Source organism: Camelina sativa, chromosome 19 (genome assembly GCF_030686135.1).
Source record: "Camelina sativa cultivar CO46 ecotype springtype chromosome 19, ASM3068613v1".
Lineage (NCBI taxonomy): Eukaryota > Viridiplantae > Streptophyta > Magnoliopsida > Brassicales > Brassicaceae > Camelina > Camelina sativa.
In genome coordinates, this window is record NC_141898.1 from 25,028,701 (window position 1) to 25,049,468 (window position 20,768).

Consider the following 20,768-nt stretch of genomic DNA (forward strand, 5'->3'; position numbering starts at 1 on the left):
TTACAAACGCATTGTATTCTCAACATGATCGGACACGCCTAAAATGTCAATAGCATAGCCATGCCTACGCTGTGTATTACCCTCAATTATAATTCTTCTAAATTTGTCTAACGCCGGATCATAATAGTAGACGTGAAAAGGTTCATTACGATGATGTCTACGTTGGTATAAAAATATCTTACCACCTAAAGTGACGCAGGAATATCTATCTATTATACTCTTCATCGGGGTATAAGCGAAGCTAGAGAAAGTCATAGTTTTCAACCATTCTTGTTTCTCAGCATTGTCCATAACCCACATCTCAAAACAGTTAACGATGGTGTAACTTAAGCATCCTAGCTTCCCTTTGTAGTTTACGAGATGAGTCTGGTTCCTAAAGACATCTGTCACTACTTTAGGAGCATTTATATGATCAAATCTTTCTGAGCTAAAGTCGAAGCTCACAAGCATAATATCATGACTCATAATTGTACCCTTGTTGGACCTTTTTGCTCCGTAATAGATAGTTCCATTGATGTGTACCCCTCTCATCACTGGACAGTTATTTTCAATGCCTTGAATGTTCCCCCATTGCTTCATTGGATCCCCCCAATGTAAAAACTCGATAAACATGCTCCCACTTTTCAAAACTGGTAAGCACGCTCATTACTTTGCATTGATTCATGGCAGGGTCGTACCCAAAGAAATAGCCTACGTACGTGAAAGACGATTCCATATCAGGTAAAGACGATTCCATAACAGGTAAAGAAATAAATTTTCTCGTTGTAGGATTGTATATCATGAGAATCTAAAGGAGAACAATAGATCAAGGCGCGGACGTATTGATACTCTAAGCTATCGTATTGGCGACGTGCCACGGTTGATACTGCGTTTCCATTGTCAGGATAAGTAGATGAGTAGAAGAAGAAAGGTTCACGGGCAAAGTGGTGGAAGATGAAGTGAAGATCATCAGGCCGCGGCTGAGACAAAGACCGAGTCACGATCGAGTCTATGAAGTCTCTACGGGTACCGATTATGGTTGACCATAGCTTTGAGACGCATTGGAATCTCACTAGAGACTTGGATGGGAGTTTCTTCAGTATCTCCACAATTAGATGGAGAGGGATGTTGATATCACGGGTTGTGATTTCACAGCAACTACGTTTAAGATTATTCAGTTTAGGAGAATGTGAGGCCGTATGAGACTTAAGTTGTTAAAAGACTTAAAAGGGAGCTGTTCATCCTCTTCTTCATTATGTGAAAAATCTGGGAATTGTAATTCTTCTTCTTTTTTGTTAGTTTGTTGGTGTGTGTTCCTCATTGTTAGATTGAGATCCTTCCATGGATTCTAACATGAGAAGTTGATTCTGCGTTTTATGAACGTCGATTCAAATTTATCTTTTCATCAGTTCTTAGTTGAGAGATTTGTAGTTTTACTGTATTAAAGGTATCAGGGCATCGTCTTTCCTCGGAAACAATGGCGGAAGAGGACGTGGCTCTTGTAACGGCGGAATCGTTGGGGTTAGGAGTTAAGAAGATTCGTCGGAGAATTTCATGGGAAGAGTTTAACGAGAGATGGTTCAAAGGCCTTTGTATGTTTTGCGATGAATTGGAAACTCCGGATCACCATCTCCGTCAGAAGAACTCGGGACTTCTCATGCTCGACGGCGATGACGATCAATTTCCGAATTTGAATCTGAAGCAGGTGAAACAAATTCGTTGAACCATGGAGAATCGATTGAACAACCAGAAATGAAAGAATGTGCAGAGAAGATGGAGGCAGAGACAGATTCAATTCTTGAATCTAATTGTGTTCAGCATACGAATTTGGTTTTACAACATCAGGTTCCTATCTCTTCCTTGGAACATAGCCTTAAATTCTGTAAACCAACTTTGGATGTTAGTGAGGATTGCCAATATGTGATTGGGACACATCAAGCTGAGCCAACTTCTAATCTTGGAGATGTCAAGGTTAATGCCTGCCAAGTGTTTGATTCAATGCCACTAAGAACAAAACTGTTGCAAAATTTGAGGAAAAAACTGCTTTCAAAGACTTGGTGGTTCAAGTTCAAAGAACTTGATGTTAGGTAAGAAGAGGTGTGTTGTGCGAAAACTGTTATTGGAATGTTGGAGTTGCCTAAGGTTCAACCGCTGATTGCTTATGGGGTTCATGAGGACTCAATGGATATGGATATTCATGACTCTAAAGTTGGTATCAAAGAGGTTTTACGAAGAGTGAAGATGCTGTTCCAAAACAGTTTGTGGCACCACCAAGGAAGGGTGGATGTGTTGTTTCAGAATTCAAATGCACTCTCTAATAAGCTTTGTGAACAGTCAACATGTATCAAGTCTGAAAAGCCAAAGTAAAGACTATCTCCAAAGTCTTGGATGTTTAAATACAAAGTGGGGAAGCAGCTGACTGCTGCAAGGAGTGTTGTAGGACTGGATCATGAGGAAATGCTACATGATCAAGTTGGAGAGTGGTTTAAAATTTGGAACAGACAAATGAAACTGTGTGTACTGATCAGACCTGCATCACCAATTATTATACAGTTTCTCCATGGTGATATGACGTTCCAAATATGGCATAGATGGAGGTCTAAACACCTACAAATAGCTTTAGAGTGGTAGTTCTACTTTCAGTATTTCCTCACTAGTAGTTCAGCAGGTTCTTGTGGTAGATGTGATAACAGCTGGTCCTTCATTATGGTCTCTGCATATTATTTGCCTTATGAATGTTCTATCTGGGAACATAATGACAAATGGTAGAATCTCTTATGCAGCAAAAGATTGTTTATTTACTCGTTTGGAAGTGAAGTCAAGACTGTTACATGGAGGTATCCAAGCATAGATCAACTTGTTCAAATGGAATTTGTCAAGGTCTTGGAAGGAGTTGACAGTTTGCAACACCGGAGCAAGAAAGGAAAGGGCTCAAAAACTAGGATTTTTAAATTGTAATCTGAGAAAGATGACATAAAGCAACACCGCAATCTGGTTTTCTATGTCTCTGATCTTGGAATTTACATGAGGATTGATCATTGTCCTGGAGGAGACCATGTGTATGATCGAATTATCATGGTGAAGGAGCAGTTGTTGCGAACCAACATGTTCATTCAAGAAGTAATGCGAAACAAAAAGAGATCATTTTCCAAGCGGTGGTGTAGTACAAAGCATCATGCAAAAAGGGACTATTTCTGAGTTCTTTTGGTATGATGGTTCCAACAGATAGTGTGCAGTTTCCTTCTGCTCGCATTCAAGCTAGAGGCCCACTGCTTCTCTCAAATTCAACTGAAGGTTGTTCCTCACATTATGCATCAACATGGACTGTACAGATGGATGTGGGAAAAGAGGTTTGAAATGTTGATGTCACTAAAGCAAAGAAACAGCTCCAGAGGTTCAAAATCAGGCAAAAATGGCGATACAAACTATGGGAACAAAGTGACAATTGGACAAAGTTCTTATGCAGCATCAGGTTGGTTATTTACGAGCCTGACGTAAGGTCCAAACGGTTGCAGCGACGTATCAGTGTGTCAATCCACTAGTTCAAATGGAATGTGCCCAAGTAGAACGAATGGTTGAAGTCACACAGAGCCAAACCTTTGACCCTGGAGTCAGACTTGCATCACTCGTGACTTTAAGAAGTCATATTCCAAGCAGAGATGTTACAATGGTTTCAATCAAATGGACTCTTAAAAATGTGGAGGATGCATCATGGGAGGTAATCAATGTGCAAAGGAAGTTTACATGAACCTTGAGGTCAAGGTTGTGCAAAGATGGGAGATTTGATATAGTAATTCAGTAGCTCATATATAGAAACACGTGGAGCTTGGTGATTGGTGAAAGCAAAAGAATTTACGTGGAAGGATGTAATTGGAGCAAGCTGAAGTTGTTAAAAGACTTAAGAGGGAGCTGTTCATCCTCTTCTTCATTATGTGAAAAATCTGGGAATTGTAATTCTTCTTCTTTTTGTTAGTTTGTTGGTGTGTGTTCCTCATTGTTAGATTGAGATCCTTCCATGGATTCTAACCTGAGAAGTTGATTCTGCCTTTTATGAACGTCGATTCAAATTTATCTTTTCATCAGTTCTTAGTTGAGAGATTTGTGGTTTTACTGTATTAGGTATGATATACCACTTTCACAAAGTTCTGACTTTCAGAAGTCTTTATACACAATAAGTAATTTGATTTGCTTTATAGAGTTTCTGGCTGGGGTGGATTGTCGGTTCGTGGCCATTGTTCTGGGCTCTTTCCGTGAGTTTCATACTCGGTACTGCATATTCTTGTTGGAATTCTTAATTCTTACCTCTCTTAGGTTAGATCTCTCTTCTCTATTTTGGTTTGTTTAGTCTAGAGATAAGAGAACCTTTTTTCTTTAGCTTCTACATTGTTAATCTTGGATGATGTTATCTTAGGCCATTACATCTCTTTTATACTACTTCTTCCTCTTAACCTAATTGCTATGCTACAAACAAGCAAACCCACTTAACACATTGGGCTTAATTCACTTATCCCCCAAACAATAGGAGGAAGAGGAGTCAACCCGCCGAGTCTAACTGCTCTCTCCGCCGAATCAATCTTGATAGTGGTTGGAGGAACGTGCGATAGGATGTGCCTCCTGGCCCCAAAAACGCGGGGAATAACCGGCAACGACCCGCGAACAACGATACGATCCTCTGGAATACAAGAATCGTCCAGATCCTCGTCAATCAGGGAAGGGATCGCAGAAGGAAGATGAGATGAACTCGTAGTCACCGTGTGGGAAAAAGCCCGGCGTTGAAGCTCACAAATAAAGCCGAATCGGAAGATTAATCGGAGTGTGGACTCGTTGACGACCTCGAGACACCACGATTCGGTCTGTTGACATTGTTAGAATCCGAAGAAGTCGCTTGGCGAAGGTGGCTCGCCGCAGAAGAATTGGAAGAAGCGGATCCGGGGGAAGTCATAGTGGACGAGTTAGGAAAGAAGAGGAGCGATTTAAAGAGAAGAGAAGGGAATATACCTGATGACTCGAGAGCAGAGGATGACTCGTAGACAAGATGAAGAAAATGAATGAAGGGGGGAGTATTCATAAGAAGGGAAGGGAGATTCTCGAAGCGTAATCATTACAACACGCATTTGGTGACGGTACGACTTCCGGACTCCACGCGCATCAGGAATCGCACACGATGGTTCGACCCCTAACATCGAGAATCGAGGAATCTCATGCACGACCTTTCACTTCCTCGGGTCTTGTCCAGAATTCTCACCCCAACAATTGAAATTCAAAACCTAAAACCCCTCAGACGAGTTAAGTCCCCACGACGAGCAACCAAGGGAAGAGCGAGCCCTTCAGAGAAAGTTCTCCGTCTAGAAACCTACGAACTGGTGTTGAGGGGGGAATACTGTTGGGGGTAGATCCTCAGCCCAACAAAAGGCTCGGCCCAGAAAATGCCCAAATAAACCTTAAGGGAATGAGGGGTATTTTGGTCTTTTCGGAGGACGAACCGACACAGTTTCCCATAAATACGGGCGTATGGCATTCAAAAGGGGGATCGCGGAGAAGAAGGGGATAGAATACGGATAAATTTATAAACTCTCTCGTTCAAAGCATAGAATCGACGAGCTGGCAGCTCGTCCATCATCTTACTTTTTCGTCACTTTAGCTCGTCTCATTCACTTTGTATCCCGTTCTTTTTGTGCCCGAGCACCGATTTATAAAGAGTATTTCGACCTCTATTTTACCAAACTAAGTATTTTAATTTTGACCGATCTGAGCATCAACAACGACACATTCTTCTTCTTATCCGCTTTGCTTCTTCTTCTCTTCATCCTTTTCTTAATCTTCTCTTTGTTTACTCCACTTGCAGGATTAACCAATTAATCAACTTCCAACAATTCTATCAATGTAAGCAAGTTTATTCTGTTATTCATCCTCTAGGATTTGGCTCAGTGAGATTTTAGTAACATTGTCCTATTGCTGCTATACATTTGCCACTTTTAAGGTGGAAAAGATTTGCGTTGGTTGCAGCAATGTGTATCCTCGCTGTCCGAGTTATTACTGTTCAAATCGCCTTTTATCTACATATTCACGTGCTAGCTAGACCAGTTTCTTTATGTTTTGATGTTCTCCATCAGAATCAGATTTTTCATGTTACTAAAGCTGTGAAAATTTTGTTGCAGACCCATGTGTTTGGAAGAACAATCTTGTTCACAAGGCCTCTTATTTTCGTTATTGCGTTTATGAGCTTTTTCTCTGTTGTTATTGGGTTGTTTAAGGTAAACAATGATGGAGAAAGTTCATCCTGTCTATACTTCAAAAGTAAAGCATTCTACAAATTTTATGGATGCATGAGATGTTTTATATTATTGGTTTGATGCAGGATATACCTGACATTGAGGGGGATAAGATCTTTGGAATCCGTTCCTTCTCTTTAACTCTGGGTCAGGAAAAGGTAAAATATTGAAACTTAAAGAAGCTTTAGTGTTGGATTAATAAGATTACAGAAATCATAAAACTTTGTTTGTTTCTTGTAAACTTCAGGTGTTTTGGACATGTGTTTCACTACTTCAAATGGCTTACGCTGCTGCGATTCTGGTTGGAGCCACGTCTCCTTTCATTTGGAGCAAAGTCATCTCGGTACCAATCTTTCTTTACCCATCAAAAACGTGCTTATAGATCGTTTGAGTGATGAAGGTTTCATTTTGTGTCCCGTTCTGTTGCTCTTTTATAGGTTGTGGGTCACGTTATACTTGCAACAACTTTGTGGACTCGAGCTAAGTCATGTTATATGTTCATTTGGAAGGTTAGATTGGTTTATAAAGAGTCTTACAGCCTTTTTCTTCTCTCCAATTTGTAGTCGGTAGATGAAACTTACTGTTAATTTCTCCATTTCTGCATCAGCTCTTTTATGCAGAGTACTTGCTGCTACCTTTTTTGAAGTGACATTATAAGAAGAAGAAGAAGAAGTCATCATTATGCTTCTGTTTTTATTCAGACAAGTTCATCAAAGTGTTTACCTCATTTTGGGTCAGCACATAAGCAGCTGGAGCCCCACTGACTTGTTAAGTCACTATGTTTTGGTAGAGATTAGGGTACTTTATTCTGAAACATCAACAGCCTTGCAAAGTGTTTCACATAAGAAAATAATAATTTCTGTGGGCTTGTTAGAAAAGGGATTCCATTCTTGTGTCTCAAGAAGTAAGGCTTGTTTGCTTATGAACTATGAAGATTGAAGAGACTAGCTTTGTTGTGTTTGTGTAACTTGACGGTGCTACTTTGCTTTCAAGCTCTTCCAATTCATTGACACTAACCAATCTCAAACTATATTTTGTGATTGGTTACCAAATGCTTCAATGGTAATCCAGTTTAACCAAGACACTAATGATGATGTTAAGCCACGTAACAAATTTTTCTTGAGAAGATATATATAACAACAAGGTGGCTCATGCTGATGGCTTTTACCGAGCTTTCTTCTCTTAGCAGCCTAGTAAGATCTCCTTAGGAACAATATTGCACTAAGACTCAGGTGAACCGAGGGAACCAAATTACTTTGTTGACATAACTCATAAAGTCAATTTTGAAACGAAGTTTGGTACGTATAATGGGAATAGCGTTCATACTAACTTTGAAGGACAAATGGTTTATTTTGCGGTATTTTAATTAACTGCAACAAGGTCAAATCTCCTGGATGTAAATTGTGTTCCTTCCTAAACAAATGGCACTGTGAGGGACAGATAGTTTAGATTTGTTATTATCTTAATCATTTTACAAAAGGAAACAAATCTCCATTTTTATTTTCTTTTGACCGCAATCTAAAGAAATAAATCTGTCACTTTTTTGGTTTAAAATAGTTCGATTCTTCTATCGTTATCACATTTGACCAGAAAAAATTTACCTCTTTTTTACATTTATTTGTGTTACTATATATATAAAATAGATCGATTATTTTACATTTGACTAGAAAAAAAATACCTCTTACGTTTTATTTGTGTTACTATATATATAAACACTTCCAATGTAAAACAACAACATCAACAACAACAACAGCGACAACAACAAAAATAATATCATAAAAATGGCTATCACAAAGAAAGTATCGCTCGCATTTGTTCTCACTATTCTCTTTGTCACATCTTCAGTTCATTGTGATGATAACACTCCCGGTACTAGTTTATTATATTATACACACTATTATATTCTTATTTTTATAGATATATTTTATTCTCTTATTAATCTATATTTGTTTAATGAATATTGTAAAATAGATTTTGGAATAAAGGGAAATTTCCTATGCTACCAACCAGCTCCATGTAATATGGGAGGAGACGATGGATGCACCCAGTTTTGTGTTAAAGAGATGAACGATCGAGTATATGGTAGATGTATGGGTGGCTCATGTTGTTGTGTGATAAAGATGTAATAATCTATCCAAATATTTGTATTTGCTACTTTAACGAAGTTACGAATTTTCATACAGCTTTGTTAATCTATACCGAAGTTTCGGAAATATTTAAGACTAAACGAATGAATAACTTACACATAATCAAACAAACCAAAACAAGAAATTTAAAGGATTACATGTTAAAAGGTATGGTTTCTGATTCAATTTCAATGGCTGGTTTAGTTGTTGGTTTAGAGGAAATCAGTATCCGGTTTAGTAGAGAAGTCAAAACCGGGAATTGGTGAAGCATGGCAAACACTCTTTTCGCGAGAGAGGGTTTGTTACTGAAACGCTGCGTATTTGGTATCAATCGCAGCTCAATCTTATCTTCTTCAATTCATATGTTTCATCTTCTTCTCTCTTGTAACAGAAAAGTTTGAGAGAGAGAGAGACTCCATTGTTGTTTTTGAGCTCTGCTCAGATTCTGTAATCGTGCTCCCTTGATATAGTGGATTATCAAATTGATTCGGCCCCAGACGTAGCTCAGATCACACCGATCTCATTGAACTGGGTAAACAATCTTGTTTGTGTTTGTTGTTCTTTCTTTTTACGTTTTGTTTCTTCAAATCGATTCAAACAGTTCGAGATACACAGTGAGAGAGTTTGTGAGGTTGTGAGGTCGTTGAAACGTGATCCGAGTGAGAATTTATCTTAACAAAGTGGTATCAGAGCTTCGGTTCTAACGTCTTCTCTCAATCCGATCGATGACGACTACAACTAGAGTAGAGATCAAGGTGTTTAATGGAGATAGCGATTTCTCGCTATGGAAGATAAGGATCTTGGCGCAATTAGGTGTTCTTGGTTTAAAGAGAATCCTCACTAAGTTTGATCTTACAAAGACTGTTCCGCTATCTAAGAAGGCGGAACAGTCTTTGTAAAAGAAGGCTTCCGCTGATGAATCCTCCGATGGATCATCGCTACAATCAAAACAAGTTCCTGATCCGATCAAGATTGATCAGTCGCAGCAAGCTCTCACCATCATCATCAACCACGTCGGTGATAAGGTACTTAGGAAGGTAAATCATTGTGAGTTTGCGACTGAGATGTGGGCTTTGCTAAACAAGTTGTACATGGAGACTTCGTTGCCAAACAAGATCTATGTGCAGTTAAACTTTTACTCGTTCAAGATGGTTGATACGCAGACGATAGATCAGAATGTTGATGATTTCTTGAAGATAGTTGCAGAACTTGGAAGCTTGGAGATTCAGGTAACAGAAGAGGTTCAAGCAATCTTGCTGTGAATTCATTATCGTCGAGTTACAGCTAACTAAAGCACTCACTTAAGTATGGCAACAAGAGTCTTTCGGTTCAAGATGTAGTCTCATCAGCTAAGTCACTGGAAGGAGAGCTGGCTGAGTTGAAAGAAAGCAACACTGGTTCGTTTGCAGCCCTGTTTACGAATGAGCGAGGAAGACCACAAACCAGGGGACAACAGAATGGATCAAAAGGAAGAAGCAGGAGCAGGTCTAATTCTAAATCAAAGGTTGTGTGCTGGTTTTGTAAAAAGGAGGGTGATAACTCTCAAATTTACATGTTTTAAGCATCCTTTTTTGTCCATATTTTGCATTATATATACCCTAACCTTAGCATTTTTAGGTCATTAACTGTAAGAATTTGCATTTAGGCCATTTAGGGTGTTGCATTCTTACATTTGCACATTTTGGATGAAAACAGGTGCTTTAGAGCCTATAATGGGGAGAAACAAGGTCAAATCCGAGTATGTACCCGAAGGAGCTATTGAGCAGGAAGAACAGTCCGAACCTCAACCCGATCGAGGAGGATCCAAGAGAAGGAAGAACAACCCGAAGACCTACCTGAGGAACAACCCGACCTTATCCTCGTGTACCCCATCGAGCAAACCCTCAGATAGGACGGAGCAGCTAGGTTAAAAGGGTTTCCATATATAAACCCCCTCATCTTCCTCTCGCCCTAGCGCGCCGCAGACACTCAGAACAGAGAGCAAGAGCTTCTGAACGAGAGACTGAGCGATTCAAACTCTTTTTCCACTTTGTTAGGATTTATTTTCATTTCTTTTGCTTTTCTTTTAGATTTTGACTCTGTACTCTTCTACTTTTATTATATTTTCAATACAACACAATTTTCGTTTATTTGTGTTTCTATGTTTTCTTCAATGAGATCTGAGTAGTGAAATAAAGTTTCTAGGGATGGGATTGACAAATATGTGTTCTTGATCGGTTAGGATGTCTTAGCTTGATTGTTTATGTTATATAAATTCCTTTCTAGATTGGTGTTCTTAATGCTATTTTCAGACCGAGAGGTTGAGAGTAGATCTAGGGTTTTTTGCCATTGAGAGATGTTGTTGAAATGCTTGAATCAATCAATGCTAGAGATTTACTCACTTAGCCTAAGAGATTAGATGTGTAAGGAGTTTATCGACAATAATGAATCGGTTTGTATTGCCTGCTTGGTCATGTTTCTCCAACGAGAGTTGGGTAGGGGAGTGATCAAGGTTGATTGTTTCTATCACGAGAGTGTTTTAACAAGATTTTAGAGATTCATTGTCTAGGGAATATTTGCTTGAGGCATGTAGGACATCCATATTGGTCAGGAACACTTAGGAGTCGATTACCCCATCCTTAGGAGCTTTCGCATCTTGATTGTTCACTTTTTTATTCATAACTTGACCCTATACCCGAACTGGTACCCGATCACCAGCTTCGTGTACACCTTTGAACTATTCATACTTATCTTCTTTACTCGATCACTCCACTCGATCCTGTACTCGAATGCTTGCATCGAGTGCTTAGGTCGTGTGGTTCTTGTTTAGTTGTTTTATTTTAATCTCTTTAGGATTGCTAGATCAAACCCAAATTTGGCTTGGCTTGACTTGCTTGTTTCTGTTCATATCTTATCTACTAGCATAACAACCATTTGGATTGATAACCCTTTGTATTACAACTGTATAGGGAATTGATACCCTAGGTGAAAATCTTGTTATCAGAGGGACATGTTAAGAAAGATTGCTATGACAGGAAGCGGAAATTTGAAGTTGAGGGTCAAGGAGAAGCTGGTGTTCTCGTTGAGAAGCTTGTATACTCAGAAGCCTTGAGTATGAATGATCAAGATGCCAAGGATAAATGGGTGATTGATTCCGGTTGTACCTATCACATGACGTCTAGGAAGGATTGGTTCACTGAATTCAATGAGAATGTGTCCACAACGATACTTCTCGTGGATCATCACACTGTTGAGTCGAAAGGGAGTGGAACCATCAAGATCAACACACATGGTGGTTCCATCAGATTGCTGAGAAATGTTCGGTATGTGCCAAATTTGAAGAAAAATCTCATCCACAGGTACTTTGGATCAGCTTGGTTATAAGCATGAAGGTGGAGATGGCAGGGTTCGTTTCTACAAGGATACTAAAACAGCTCTACGAGGTAATTTGGTGCATGGATTGTATATTCTTGATGGACATACTGTGCTAGGTGAGAGCTGTAATGCAGAAGGGAAAGCAAGTGAAGATAAAAAGCTGTGGCACAGTCGGTTGGGTCACATGAGTGTGAACAATATGAAGATTCTTACTGGTAAAGGTTTGCTGGATAAAAAGGATATTGTCGAGCTGGAATTCTGTGAACATTGTGTGATGGGTAAGTCGAAGAAGTTGTGTTTCAATGTTGGTAGGCACGACACGAAGGATATCTTGGGATATGTTTATGCTGACTTATGGGGTTCATCGAACGTCACTCCTTCACTCTTAGGTAAACAATATGTTTTGTCTATCATTGATGATAAGACTCGCAAATTCTGGCTGTTGTTTCTTCGAACCAAGGATGAAACATTTGATAGGTTCTGTGAGTGGAAAGAGCTAGTTGAAAATCAAGTCAGTAAGAAGGTCAAGGTTTTGAGGACAGACAATGGCTTGGAATTCTGCAATCAGAAATTTGATGACTATTGTAAGAAGAATGGAATAGAGAGACATCGGACCTGTACTTACACACCACAACAAAACGGTGTGGCCGAGAGGATGAACCGAACCATTATGGAAAAGGTAAGGTGCCTTCTCGACGAGTCAGGTCTAGGTGAACCATTTTGGGCTGAGGCAGCTGCAACGGCAGCATACTTCGTAAACAGATCACTGGCATCAGTTGTTGACTTCAATGTACCTGAGGTACTTTAGCTAAATCGAAAACCAGGATACAAGCATCCGAGAAGGTTTGGATCTGTTGCCTATGTTCATCAAGACCAAGGGAAGTTGAAACCTAGAGCACTTAAAGGAGTGTTTATTGGTTATCCTCAAGGTACTAAAGGTTACAAAATCTGGTTATTGGAGGAAGAGAAGTGTGTGATTAGCAGGAATGTGGTGTTTTAATGAATGCTTGGTCTATAAAGATCTCAAGACTGAAGGAGAACAAATATCTCAAGATAAAGTCAAGGATGTTGCAGAAGCAGTTGAAACTGAGGTGATAATGGTTAAAGAAACTGGATCGAGTTCAGCTGAAGGTGGAGCTACTGTCGTTGGTGATAAAAAAGAATGCAGAATCTGATGAGGATACAGTAGAACCACTGATACATGCAATAGACTTGAGGAACTATCAGTTGGTTAGAGATCGGAAAAAGAGAACTAAAAGAGCAGCATAAAAACTAGCAGACTACACTCAGTTTGCATTTGCCTTGATAGCTGCAGAAGAAATCGAGGTTGAAGAACCACAGTTCTATCAAAAAGCTAAAGAAGATAAAGACTGGGAGAAATGGGATGCTGGTATGGATGATGAGATGGTTTCTCTATAAAAAATGGGAACCTTCGATATAGTAGACAGACCTAAAGATCAATCCGTGATGAGCTGCAGATGGATCTACAAGTATAAACCAGGAATCCCAGGTGTTGAAGCAAGCAGGTATAAAGCTAGATTGGTGGCTCGAGGGTTTAGTCAAAAGAAAGGTATTTACTATGATGAGGTTTTTGCACCAGTGGTTAAGCATGTGTCAATCAAGATTTTAATGTCGAAAGTAGTAGATGAGGACATGGACTGGAGCAAATGGATGTGAAAACAGCATTTTTACATGGTGAACTTGATGAGGAAATCTACATGGAGCAACCAGAAGGGTATGTGGTGGATCCGAATAAAAATCAAGTCTGTTTGTTGAAAAAGTCACTCTATGGCTTGAAACAAGCTTCGAGATAGTGGAACAGAAAATTCAATGGTTTTATGATTGAAAATGGTTTCAAGAGGAGTGAGCATGATTCATGCGTTTATGTTAAGGAGGTAAAACAAGGTGAGTACATTTATTTACTCTTGTATGTGGATGACATGTTACTAGCAGCTAAGAGCAAGACAGAAATCCAGAAGCTTAAGGATGTTCTGAGCTCAACGTTTGAGATGAAAGACATGGGAGCTGCTAGCAGGATTCTCGGTATTGATATCTCGAGAAACAGAGAGAAAGGTATGCTGACTCTGTCTTAGTCTGGATATCTAGAGAAAGTTTTACAAAGGTTCAGGATGGCAGATTGTAGGAGTGTAGATACGCCTATTGGGGCTCATTTCAATCTGTCAGTAGTTAAAGATGAAAGTCAGTGTATCGACACTGAGACCACTCTTTATTCGAGTGCATTAGGGAGTATGATGTATGCCATGATTGGAACAAGGCCTGATATGGCTTATGCAGTTGGATTGGTTAGTAGGTTCATGAGTAAACCAGGAGGAGACCATTGGGAAACAGTAAAATGTTTCTTAGGTACTTAAGAGGATCTACTGAGTTGAGTCTGGTATACACGAAAGGCAAGAACTTTAATGTTCATGGTTTCTGCGACTCAGATCATGTTGGTGATCTTGTGAAGAGAAGATCAACAAGCGGTTATGTTTTTACAGTTGGTGGCAATACTGTAAGCTGGAGATCGAGTTTGCAAAAGATAGTGACACTTTCGAGCACAGAAGCAAAGTACATTGCTCTTACTGAAGCAGTTAAAGAAGCAATGTGGATGAAAGGTCTGCTGGAGGACATGGGTTTGAAGCCAGCAGCTACTACTGTGTGGTGCGATTCACAATCGGCAATATGTTTGTCCAAGAACAATGCTTTTCACGAGAGGACAAAGCTTATATATGTGAAGTATCATTTTATCAGGGATGTGATCGAAGCTGGAGAAGTAGGAGTCTTGAAGATTGATACAGCTTTGAATCCTGCGGATATGCTTACCAAAGGCATACCAGTTCAGAAGTTTATAGAGGCTTTAGAATTTCTAAAGCTGATCGAGTAATCATTTGGAGATTATGAAGCCGGAGGTTAAATTCAGGCTGTGCAGTTCACTAGAGGGTGTATGAAAGTTGCCATTTGGTTGAAAACTGTATAGGGAATTGATACCCTGGGTGAAAATCCTGTTATCAATTTGGCGTCGTTGCCATTTGGTTGAATTTTATTTGCTACGTGTAAGATTTCAGCACTTGCAAGATCAAGTTCTATTATCTACTTTGGTTCGGAAATGACTTGTTTACTTTCGTCCTTGTTTGTTTTGCATTTCAGGTACAACCCGAGTACCCACCCGACCCGTCACTCGATCACCTGGATCGAGTAGACCTTTGTGTACTCACTCGGTTAACTGATTGTGCATGCAAACACGATCCAAAGGTAGCCAACACTTGAGTCCTTTCATCGACAACATCGACATCCCAAGGTTACTCCGTCAACAACAAGTCCAACAACCGCAACCAACCACAATTGAGGAGGTCATGAATAATCAGAACGGTCCACCAACTCCTCAAGAGAGGACCAACATAGGGGCAGGATATGCTCCATCTACTCACAACAACTTTGAGATAAAGAGTAGTCTCATCCAGATGATACAGAGCAACAATTTTCATGGACAGCCAATAAAAGACCCATTAGATCATCTAGATGGGTTTGATAGGCTCTGTAGCCTAACCAAGATCAATGGAGTTAGTGAAGATGGATTCAAACTTCGGCTTTTCCCATTTTCTTTGGGAGACAAAGCACACATATGGGAGAAATCACTTCCAAACGAGTCACCACCTGGGAGGCATGCAAAAAGGCGTTTCTAGCCAAATTCTTCTCCAACTCCAGAACTGCAAGGCTGCAAAATGACATCTCCATCTTTGTTCAGAAAAGCAACGAGACGTTCAGTGAAGCTTGGGAACGTTTCAAGGGATACACAAGCAGATGCCCTCATCATGGCTTCAACAATGCTTCATTGCTAAGTACACTGTACCAAGGTGTAGTCCCTAAGATCCGGATGTTTCTGGACACCGCTAGTAATGGTAACTTCCTCAACAAGGATGTTGATGAAGGTTGGGATCTAGTGGAGAACTTAGCTCAATCTGATGGGCACTATAATGAGGAATATGATCGCTCTATACGCCCTTCTGGAGAGGATGATGCTAAGTACAAAAGAGACATGACAGCCCTCGATGACAAATTGGATAAGCTCCTCAACCAGCAGCAGCATGTCCATGCAATCTCCGAAGAAGACCAGTTTCTGCAACAAGATGGGGAGAGTGCTCAGCTAGAGGATGTGTGATAACATCATTATTTTAATCATATTAGTTATAGTTTTCATATGCATTTAGGAAAAGTTTGATGAGATTTTAGGTATAAAAAGTCTATTATCAAGTATTTCAGGTTTCAAGAAGGTTTTACAGGTTTTATAGCTATTTGGACCAAAAGACAAGGAAAATCCGTTTTAGGAAAGTTTCAGAGCTTTACAGTACGGGACACTTTTGAAGACCTTCCCGAACTCACATTTTGACGTGCGCGGTGTCTATGGAAAGCTGGAAGAATCATATTTCTCCTCGAGGTGATTCAAGTCAATCCATCCAGCCAGCCGGATGTAATGCCCATTTTACCGAGACGTGTTACAAACTGACGTAAGGAGAACCAACCAGCCAATGGGCTTTTATTCAAGGCCTGACCAGCGACCATCACGGTGGCCCAGTCCAAGCCTCCTCCACGGTCCAGAAGCCTATTTCGCCGCCCCTTGTCCTGCACTCAAGAAGAAAATATGTTTTTACCCTTACAAATCCTAACCCTAAACAAAACCTATAAATACTCGTAAGACCTAGGGTTTTCAAGTGTGCATCTTCTACAGCTTTGGAGCCGCCCAAGCCACGACCAGAGAAGCTCTCTCTCTCGCTCGCCGTCTCTCTTGAAGCTTGAAGATCTGCCACCAATCTCTCTTTCTACTCTTTCTAGTTCTTTCATACTATCATTGCTTTTGGGATCAAGTTACTTTTGTGACAAATAGAGAAGTTTCCTTTGAACCCCTTTTGTTAATTGATTCTTTTTTGATGCTATACTTTATAATATCAATGTCGTTTCTTTGCATCATGAGCGAGTAGTCTACTTTGTTGGGTTCTATGGGGTGATTAAAAGGGAATTCATGGTTCGCTTCAATTAGGTTGTTATATCTTATTTTCTGTTTTATATTAGAGTTCTTTTGGGTCATCTTTATCTTAATGCATGTGCTTGGATTGATCACCAAGTGCTGATCTAGAGAACAGGAGCGCTAACCGCGTTATCCTACTTCTCCGAACTAGTGTTATACTGAAACCTCGCGTCGTAACCTGCGTAAGTTGAGTTGCGGAGTTCGGTGAATGTATTGAACTTGTTTTACTAGCTGGTTGACATGCGTTGTTGCCTGCGAAAGTTGAATAACGGAGTATGAAGACTTTAGACTTTTATTATATGAAAATAGCTTGTTAGTTCATTAGTGTTTCGTAGTTGAGAACCTAAACTGGAAATTAGTATTTAATTGTTAGATCTTACACTTAATATTGCTTAGAACCATGAAAACCCTGAGATGACTCCCAAAACACCCAACACCTTAGTCTTATAGTTTTCAACCGTTTTTATTTATTTGAAATAGATATTAGGAAAACCAAAACACCAATCTCTTATTTAGTCTTAGCCATAGTTCTTTCTCTTTTAATTCAATTTGTGTTAGCTATTACTCTCTGTGGGATCGATCCTAAAATACTACACTGATTAACTGTGCACTTTCAGTCGTTGTGTAGTCTTTTCAGGTAAAAGATTTGGAGTGAAATTCTACACACATCAAAGCTTTTTGGCGCCGTTGTCGTGGAGTAAATAGCTGCCCATTGAATTTGATAAGAACTCTCGTCTAAGATACTTTGACATTTTTCTTTTGAATTTTTCAATTTTAATTTTCTTGTTTTTTGATAACCTCTATTTTCCGTTTTAGTTTCTGTTTTTGGATTTTGTAGTGCATGACTAGGAGTCAACCCTCCAGAACCGTATCTCCAATTCAAGACATTGATCGACTAGAATGTGAAATTAGGAAGCTTCAAAGACAACAACTTATGGCCGAAGAAAGGAACCAGGACCAAGGTCCCCTTAACCTCGACCAACCGCTGATACCTCCTGCCCTTGACGAGCAATGAGAACCAATTCTCGCACAAGGTGGCAACCCCAACCTTGTAGCCGCTGATCCGCAACTCGACCCTCTTGTTGGCTGAGACAACCTACAAGCTCCTCGTGATGCTAATCCTTTAGGCGTGGGAGACAACCTTGATGTTCCTCCTCACCAGCCTGCCCTCGTTGCTAATCCACCACTACCTCAAGTTGGCGGAAGACAACCTGCTTATGTGCACCCTCTAAGACGTGCCGCTCCCAACCGTACCATAGCCGATTATGATGCTCCTAACCAATTCGTTCAAGACCGTGCTGCTATCCGTATCACTCATAAGCAAAATCAGTTCCATGGCCTTACTACCGAACATCCGATGGACCACATTGATCTTTTTGAAGAAATTTTCTCTACAACAAGAACCAATGGAATTCCCGAAGATTACTTGAAGTGTAAGCTTTTTCCTTTCTCTCTAGCCAACAAGGCTCATAGATGGTTAAAGTCTCTACCTCCTGGATCGATCACTAGCTGGGAAGGATGCAAGTCAGCCTTTCTCAACCACTTCTACACTAAGTCAAGATCCAACTCTCTTCGCAATAAGCTGCAAAGTTTTCAACAAGGACCGGTCGAATCTTTTTATGAAGCATGGGAACGTTTCAAGGATTATGAACGTGACTGCCCCCATCATGGTTTTCCTCAAGGTAACCTCTTAAGAACTTTCTATAGAGGATTACACCCTAAGTATCAACTGTCACTCGACATGGCCAGCAATGGAAATTTCACTACAAAGACCGTTCAAGAAGGACGAGATCTCATCGACAACCTTGCCGCAAGTAGTAGCAACACTTGCACTAATTTTGATAGAACCATCCGTTCTAACAATTCCAAAGCTAAGGAGATTACCGACCTCAAGAACATGATGAACCAACTTCTAATGAATCAAAAACGTGGAGTAAACGCTTGTGATACTATTAACAATGGAAACATGGAGCCTTTCCAAGAAGATTCTTATGACCAAGAAGAAGAAGTCAACTATGTTGGTGCTCAAAGATACTACCAAAACCGAGGATACAACAACAACTTCAACAACAACTTTAGGAATACTTCTAACCTTTCTTATAGGAACCCAAATGTGGAGAATCCCCAAGATCAGAATTATCCTCAGCAAGCTAACCGCTTTCAAGGCAACATCTTCGGTGGAAACAACAACAAAAACTTTCAGCCGCGACCCCAATTCAACAACAAAAAACCGCCTTTCCAATCTGGACCAGGCCAGGCACCTACCTCTCAAGCCGATGCCAACATCGACATAAAGATGCAAGAAATCCTTGCTACTTTTCAAAAGCAATCAAGAGACATCAACTCAAGGATGGATAACATATATACCGAACTGAATGGGAAGTTTGAAAGCATTTCTATTCATGTTAAGAAGCTTGAAACTCAAGTCGCTCAGACCGCTAATGCCGTTCCACACCAAGTTGGTGTACTTCCGGGAAAACCCGAAGAGAATCCGAAAGGATATTGCAACGCTATCTCAGTCGTACCAGCCCTCACCTACTGTGAGCCAAGCCTATGGTACCACTCTTTGACTCTTATGAAGATGTTATTCGTATGACATGTCCATTTGATGAAGAAACCACAAGTCAGTACCCCTTAAGGAGACTACCTAAAGCTGAAGACCCAGGACGTTTTGTTTGCTCATGCTCCATAACAGGCATTAAATTCTCTAACTTTCTTTGTGATTCTGGTGCTAATTATGTTATGTCAAGAAGTGTGGCCGATACACTAGGATTGCAAGACATATCGCCATCCAACCTCAGTTTAGTCTTTGGAGACTCATCACAAAAAGTTCCCGATGGAATAGTTCGAGACGTACAACTTGTAGTAGGAGATTGCATAGTTCCTACCGATTTTCACATTCTGATATGGAAGACAAGACCGAGAGACCATTGATTTTAGGAAGACCATTCCTAGCTACTGTTGGAGCTATCATCGACCACAAGTCAAAGAGGACAACCTTTGCTAACATCAACAAGAAGAAGTCATATCCGATTATCTCCAAGCCGAAACCGTGGCCGACCTACTCATTACATGAAAAGCCAATGGATCCTAACATCGACAAGATGAAGCAATTCGACCATTCTTCATCCACAAGTGCCAACAACTTGCTACCAAAGCAACCTAAACCGCCTAAGACACCACAAATTTCCAAGATCAAGATCATAGTTCCTCCTGAGCTAAGTAGCAAGAGCAAGGAACAGATCCAAGAGATGATAACGCATACTAAAGAAGTTCTTCTTCATGCAAAAGTTTTTGAAACTTCTGGAAAAGGACAACTTATTATTGAAGCTGGAGTAGACTATCAAGATATCAAAGGCGCCGAAGGAGCATTGATTTCCGATGCTAACTCTTCTCATGCCTAACTTGGCCGCCAACATCAAGCCAACGACGTTAAACAAGTGCGCTTCTTGGGAGGCAACCCAAGCTAGTAAGTATTTATTTTTAGGATTTATTTTCTTTTATTTTTAATATTTTTGCAATTTTAGTTTCAGGTTTTCATAAAAAAAAAAAAAAATAGAAAATAGAAAAGCCAAAAAAAAGGAAGAAGAAGGTCCATGGATTGACTACACTTACCATGACTAGTGGCAAGTACCAACTACTGACCGGCCATGTTCAACATGACCGAAGAATGGCGAAGGCGGCGGATCATCACCATCCTTGAGTGATCGATGCCGAGAGTCCCCACCAGCCATGTCCTGTGTACCATGACCGTACCAGCTGCTGATGTCCGCGACCATTCATCCGTGTACCGCGAGACAACTCCGAACCACCACCATCCTCACCACAAACCATCACCATTCTTTTACTTAGGTATGTTTTTATTATTTTTATTTTATCATTATTATTGATGGTTTTAGGTTTTTGTTTCAAGGAGGATGCATTTAGAGATATATCAAACACAATTCGATTGAATTTAGCCTAGTTCATATTTGATGTCAAGCAACCAAAGGAAGTACAAACGGTTAGTCACCA

General features: G+C 40.1%; 2 protein-coding genes, 2 long non-coding RNA genes, 2 other non-coding genes and 1 pseudogene across 6 annotated transcripts in view; 4 read left to right on the forward strand and 3 right to left on the reverse strand.

Moving 5' to 3' along the window:
- Positions 1-579, reverse strand: LOC147920983 (putative F-box protein At5g50220). The gene has a single exon (XM_087501324.1). It carries the CDS (start codon positions 577-579, stop codon positions 1-3), a length of 579 nt encoding a protein of 192 aa, XP_087357450.1.
- Positions 580-1,234: 655 nt separating this feature from the next.
- LOC104767112 (homogentisate phytyltransferase 1, chloroplastic-like) overlaps positions 1,235-20,768 on the forward strand; it is a 79,258-nt gene continuing 59,724 nt past the window's right edge. The window contains exons 1-3 of the mRNA XM_087502044.1: positions 1,235-6,233; positions 6,338-6,409; positions 6,499-6,594. Coding sequence (XP_087358170.1) covers positions 5,988-6,233; positions 6,338-6,409; positions 6,499-6,594 — 414 coding nt within the window. The 5' untranslated portion in view covers positions 1,235-5,987. The remainder of the gene's footprint in view (positions 6,234-6,337; positions 6,410-6,498; positions 6,595-20,768) is intronic.
- On the forward strand, positions 1,457-4,048 carry LOC147920984 (uncharacterized; annotated as a pseudogene).
- Positions 6,674-7,180, forward strand: LOC147920985 (uncharacterized). Its single transcript, XR_015591106.1, has 2 exons — positions 6,674-6,760; positions 6,859-7,180. It is a non-coding gene; the product is annotated as an uncharacterized LOC147920985 (long non-coding RNA).
- On the forward strand, positions 7,983-8,433 carry LOC104767265 (uncharacterized). The gene is made up of 2 exons (XR_764216.3): positions 7,983-8,120; positions 8,223-8,433. It is a non-coding gene; the product is annotated as an uncharacterized LOC104767265 (long non-coding RNA).
- On the reverse strand, positions 15,444-15,550 carry LOC147920986 (small nucleolar RNA R71). The gene has a single exon (XR_015591878.1). It is a non-coding gene; the product is annotated as a small nucleolar RNA R71 (small nucleolar RNA).
- On the reverse strand, positions 18,320-18,428 carry LOC147920987 (small nucleolar RNA R71). The gene has a single exon (XR_015591928.1). It is a non-coding gene; the product is annotated as a small nucleolar RNA R71 (small nucleolar RNA).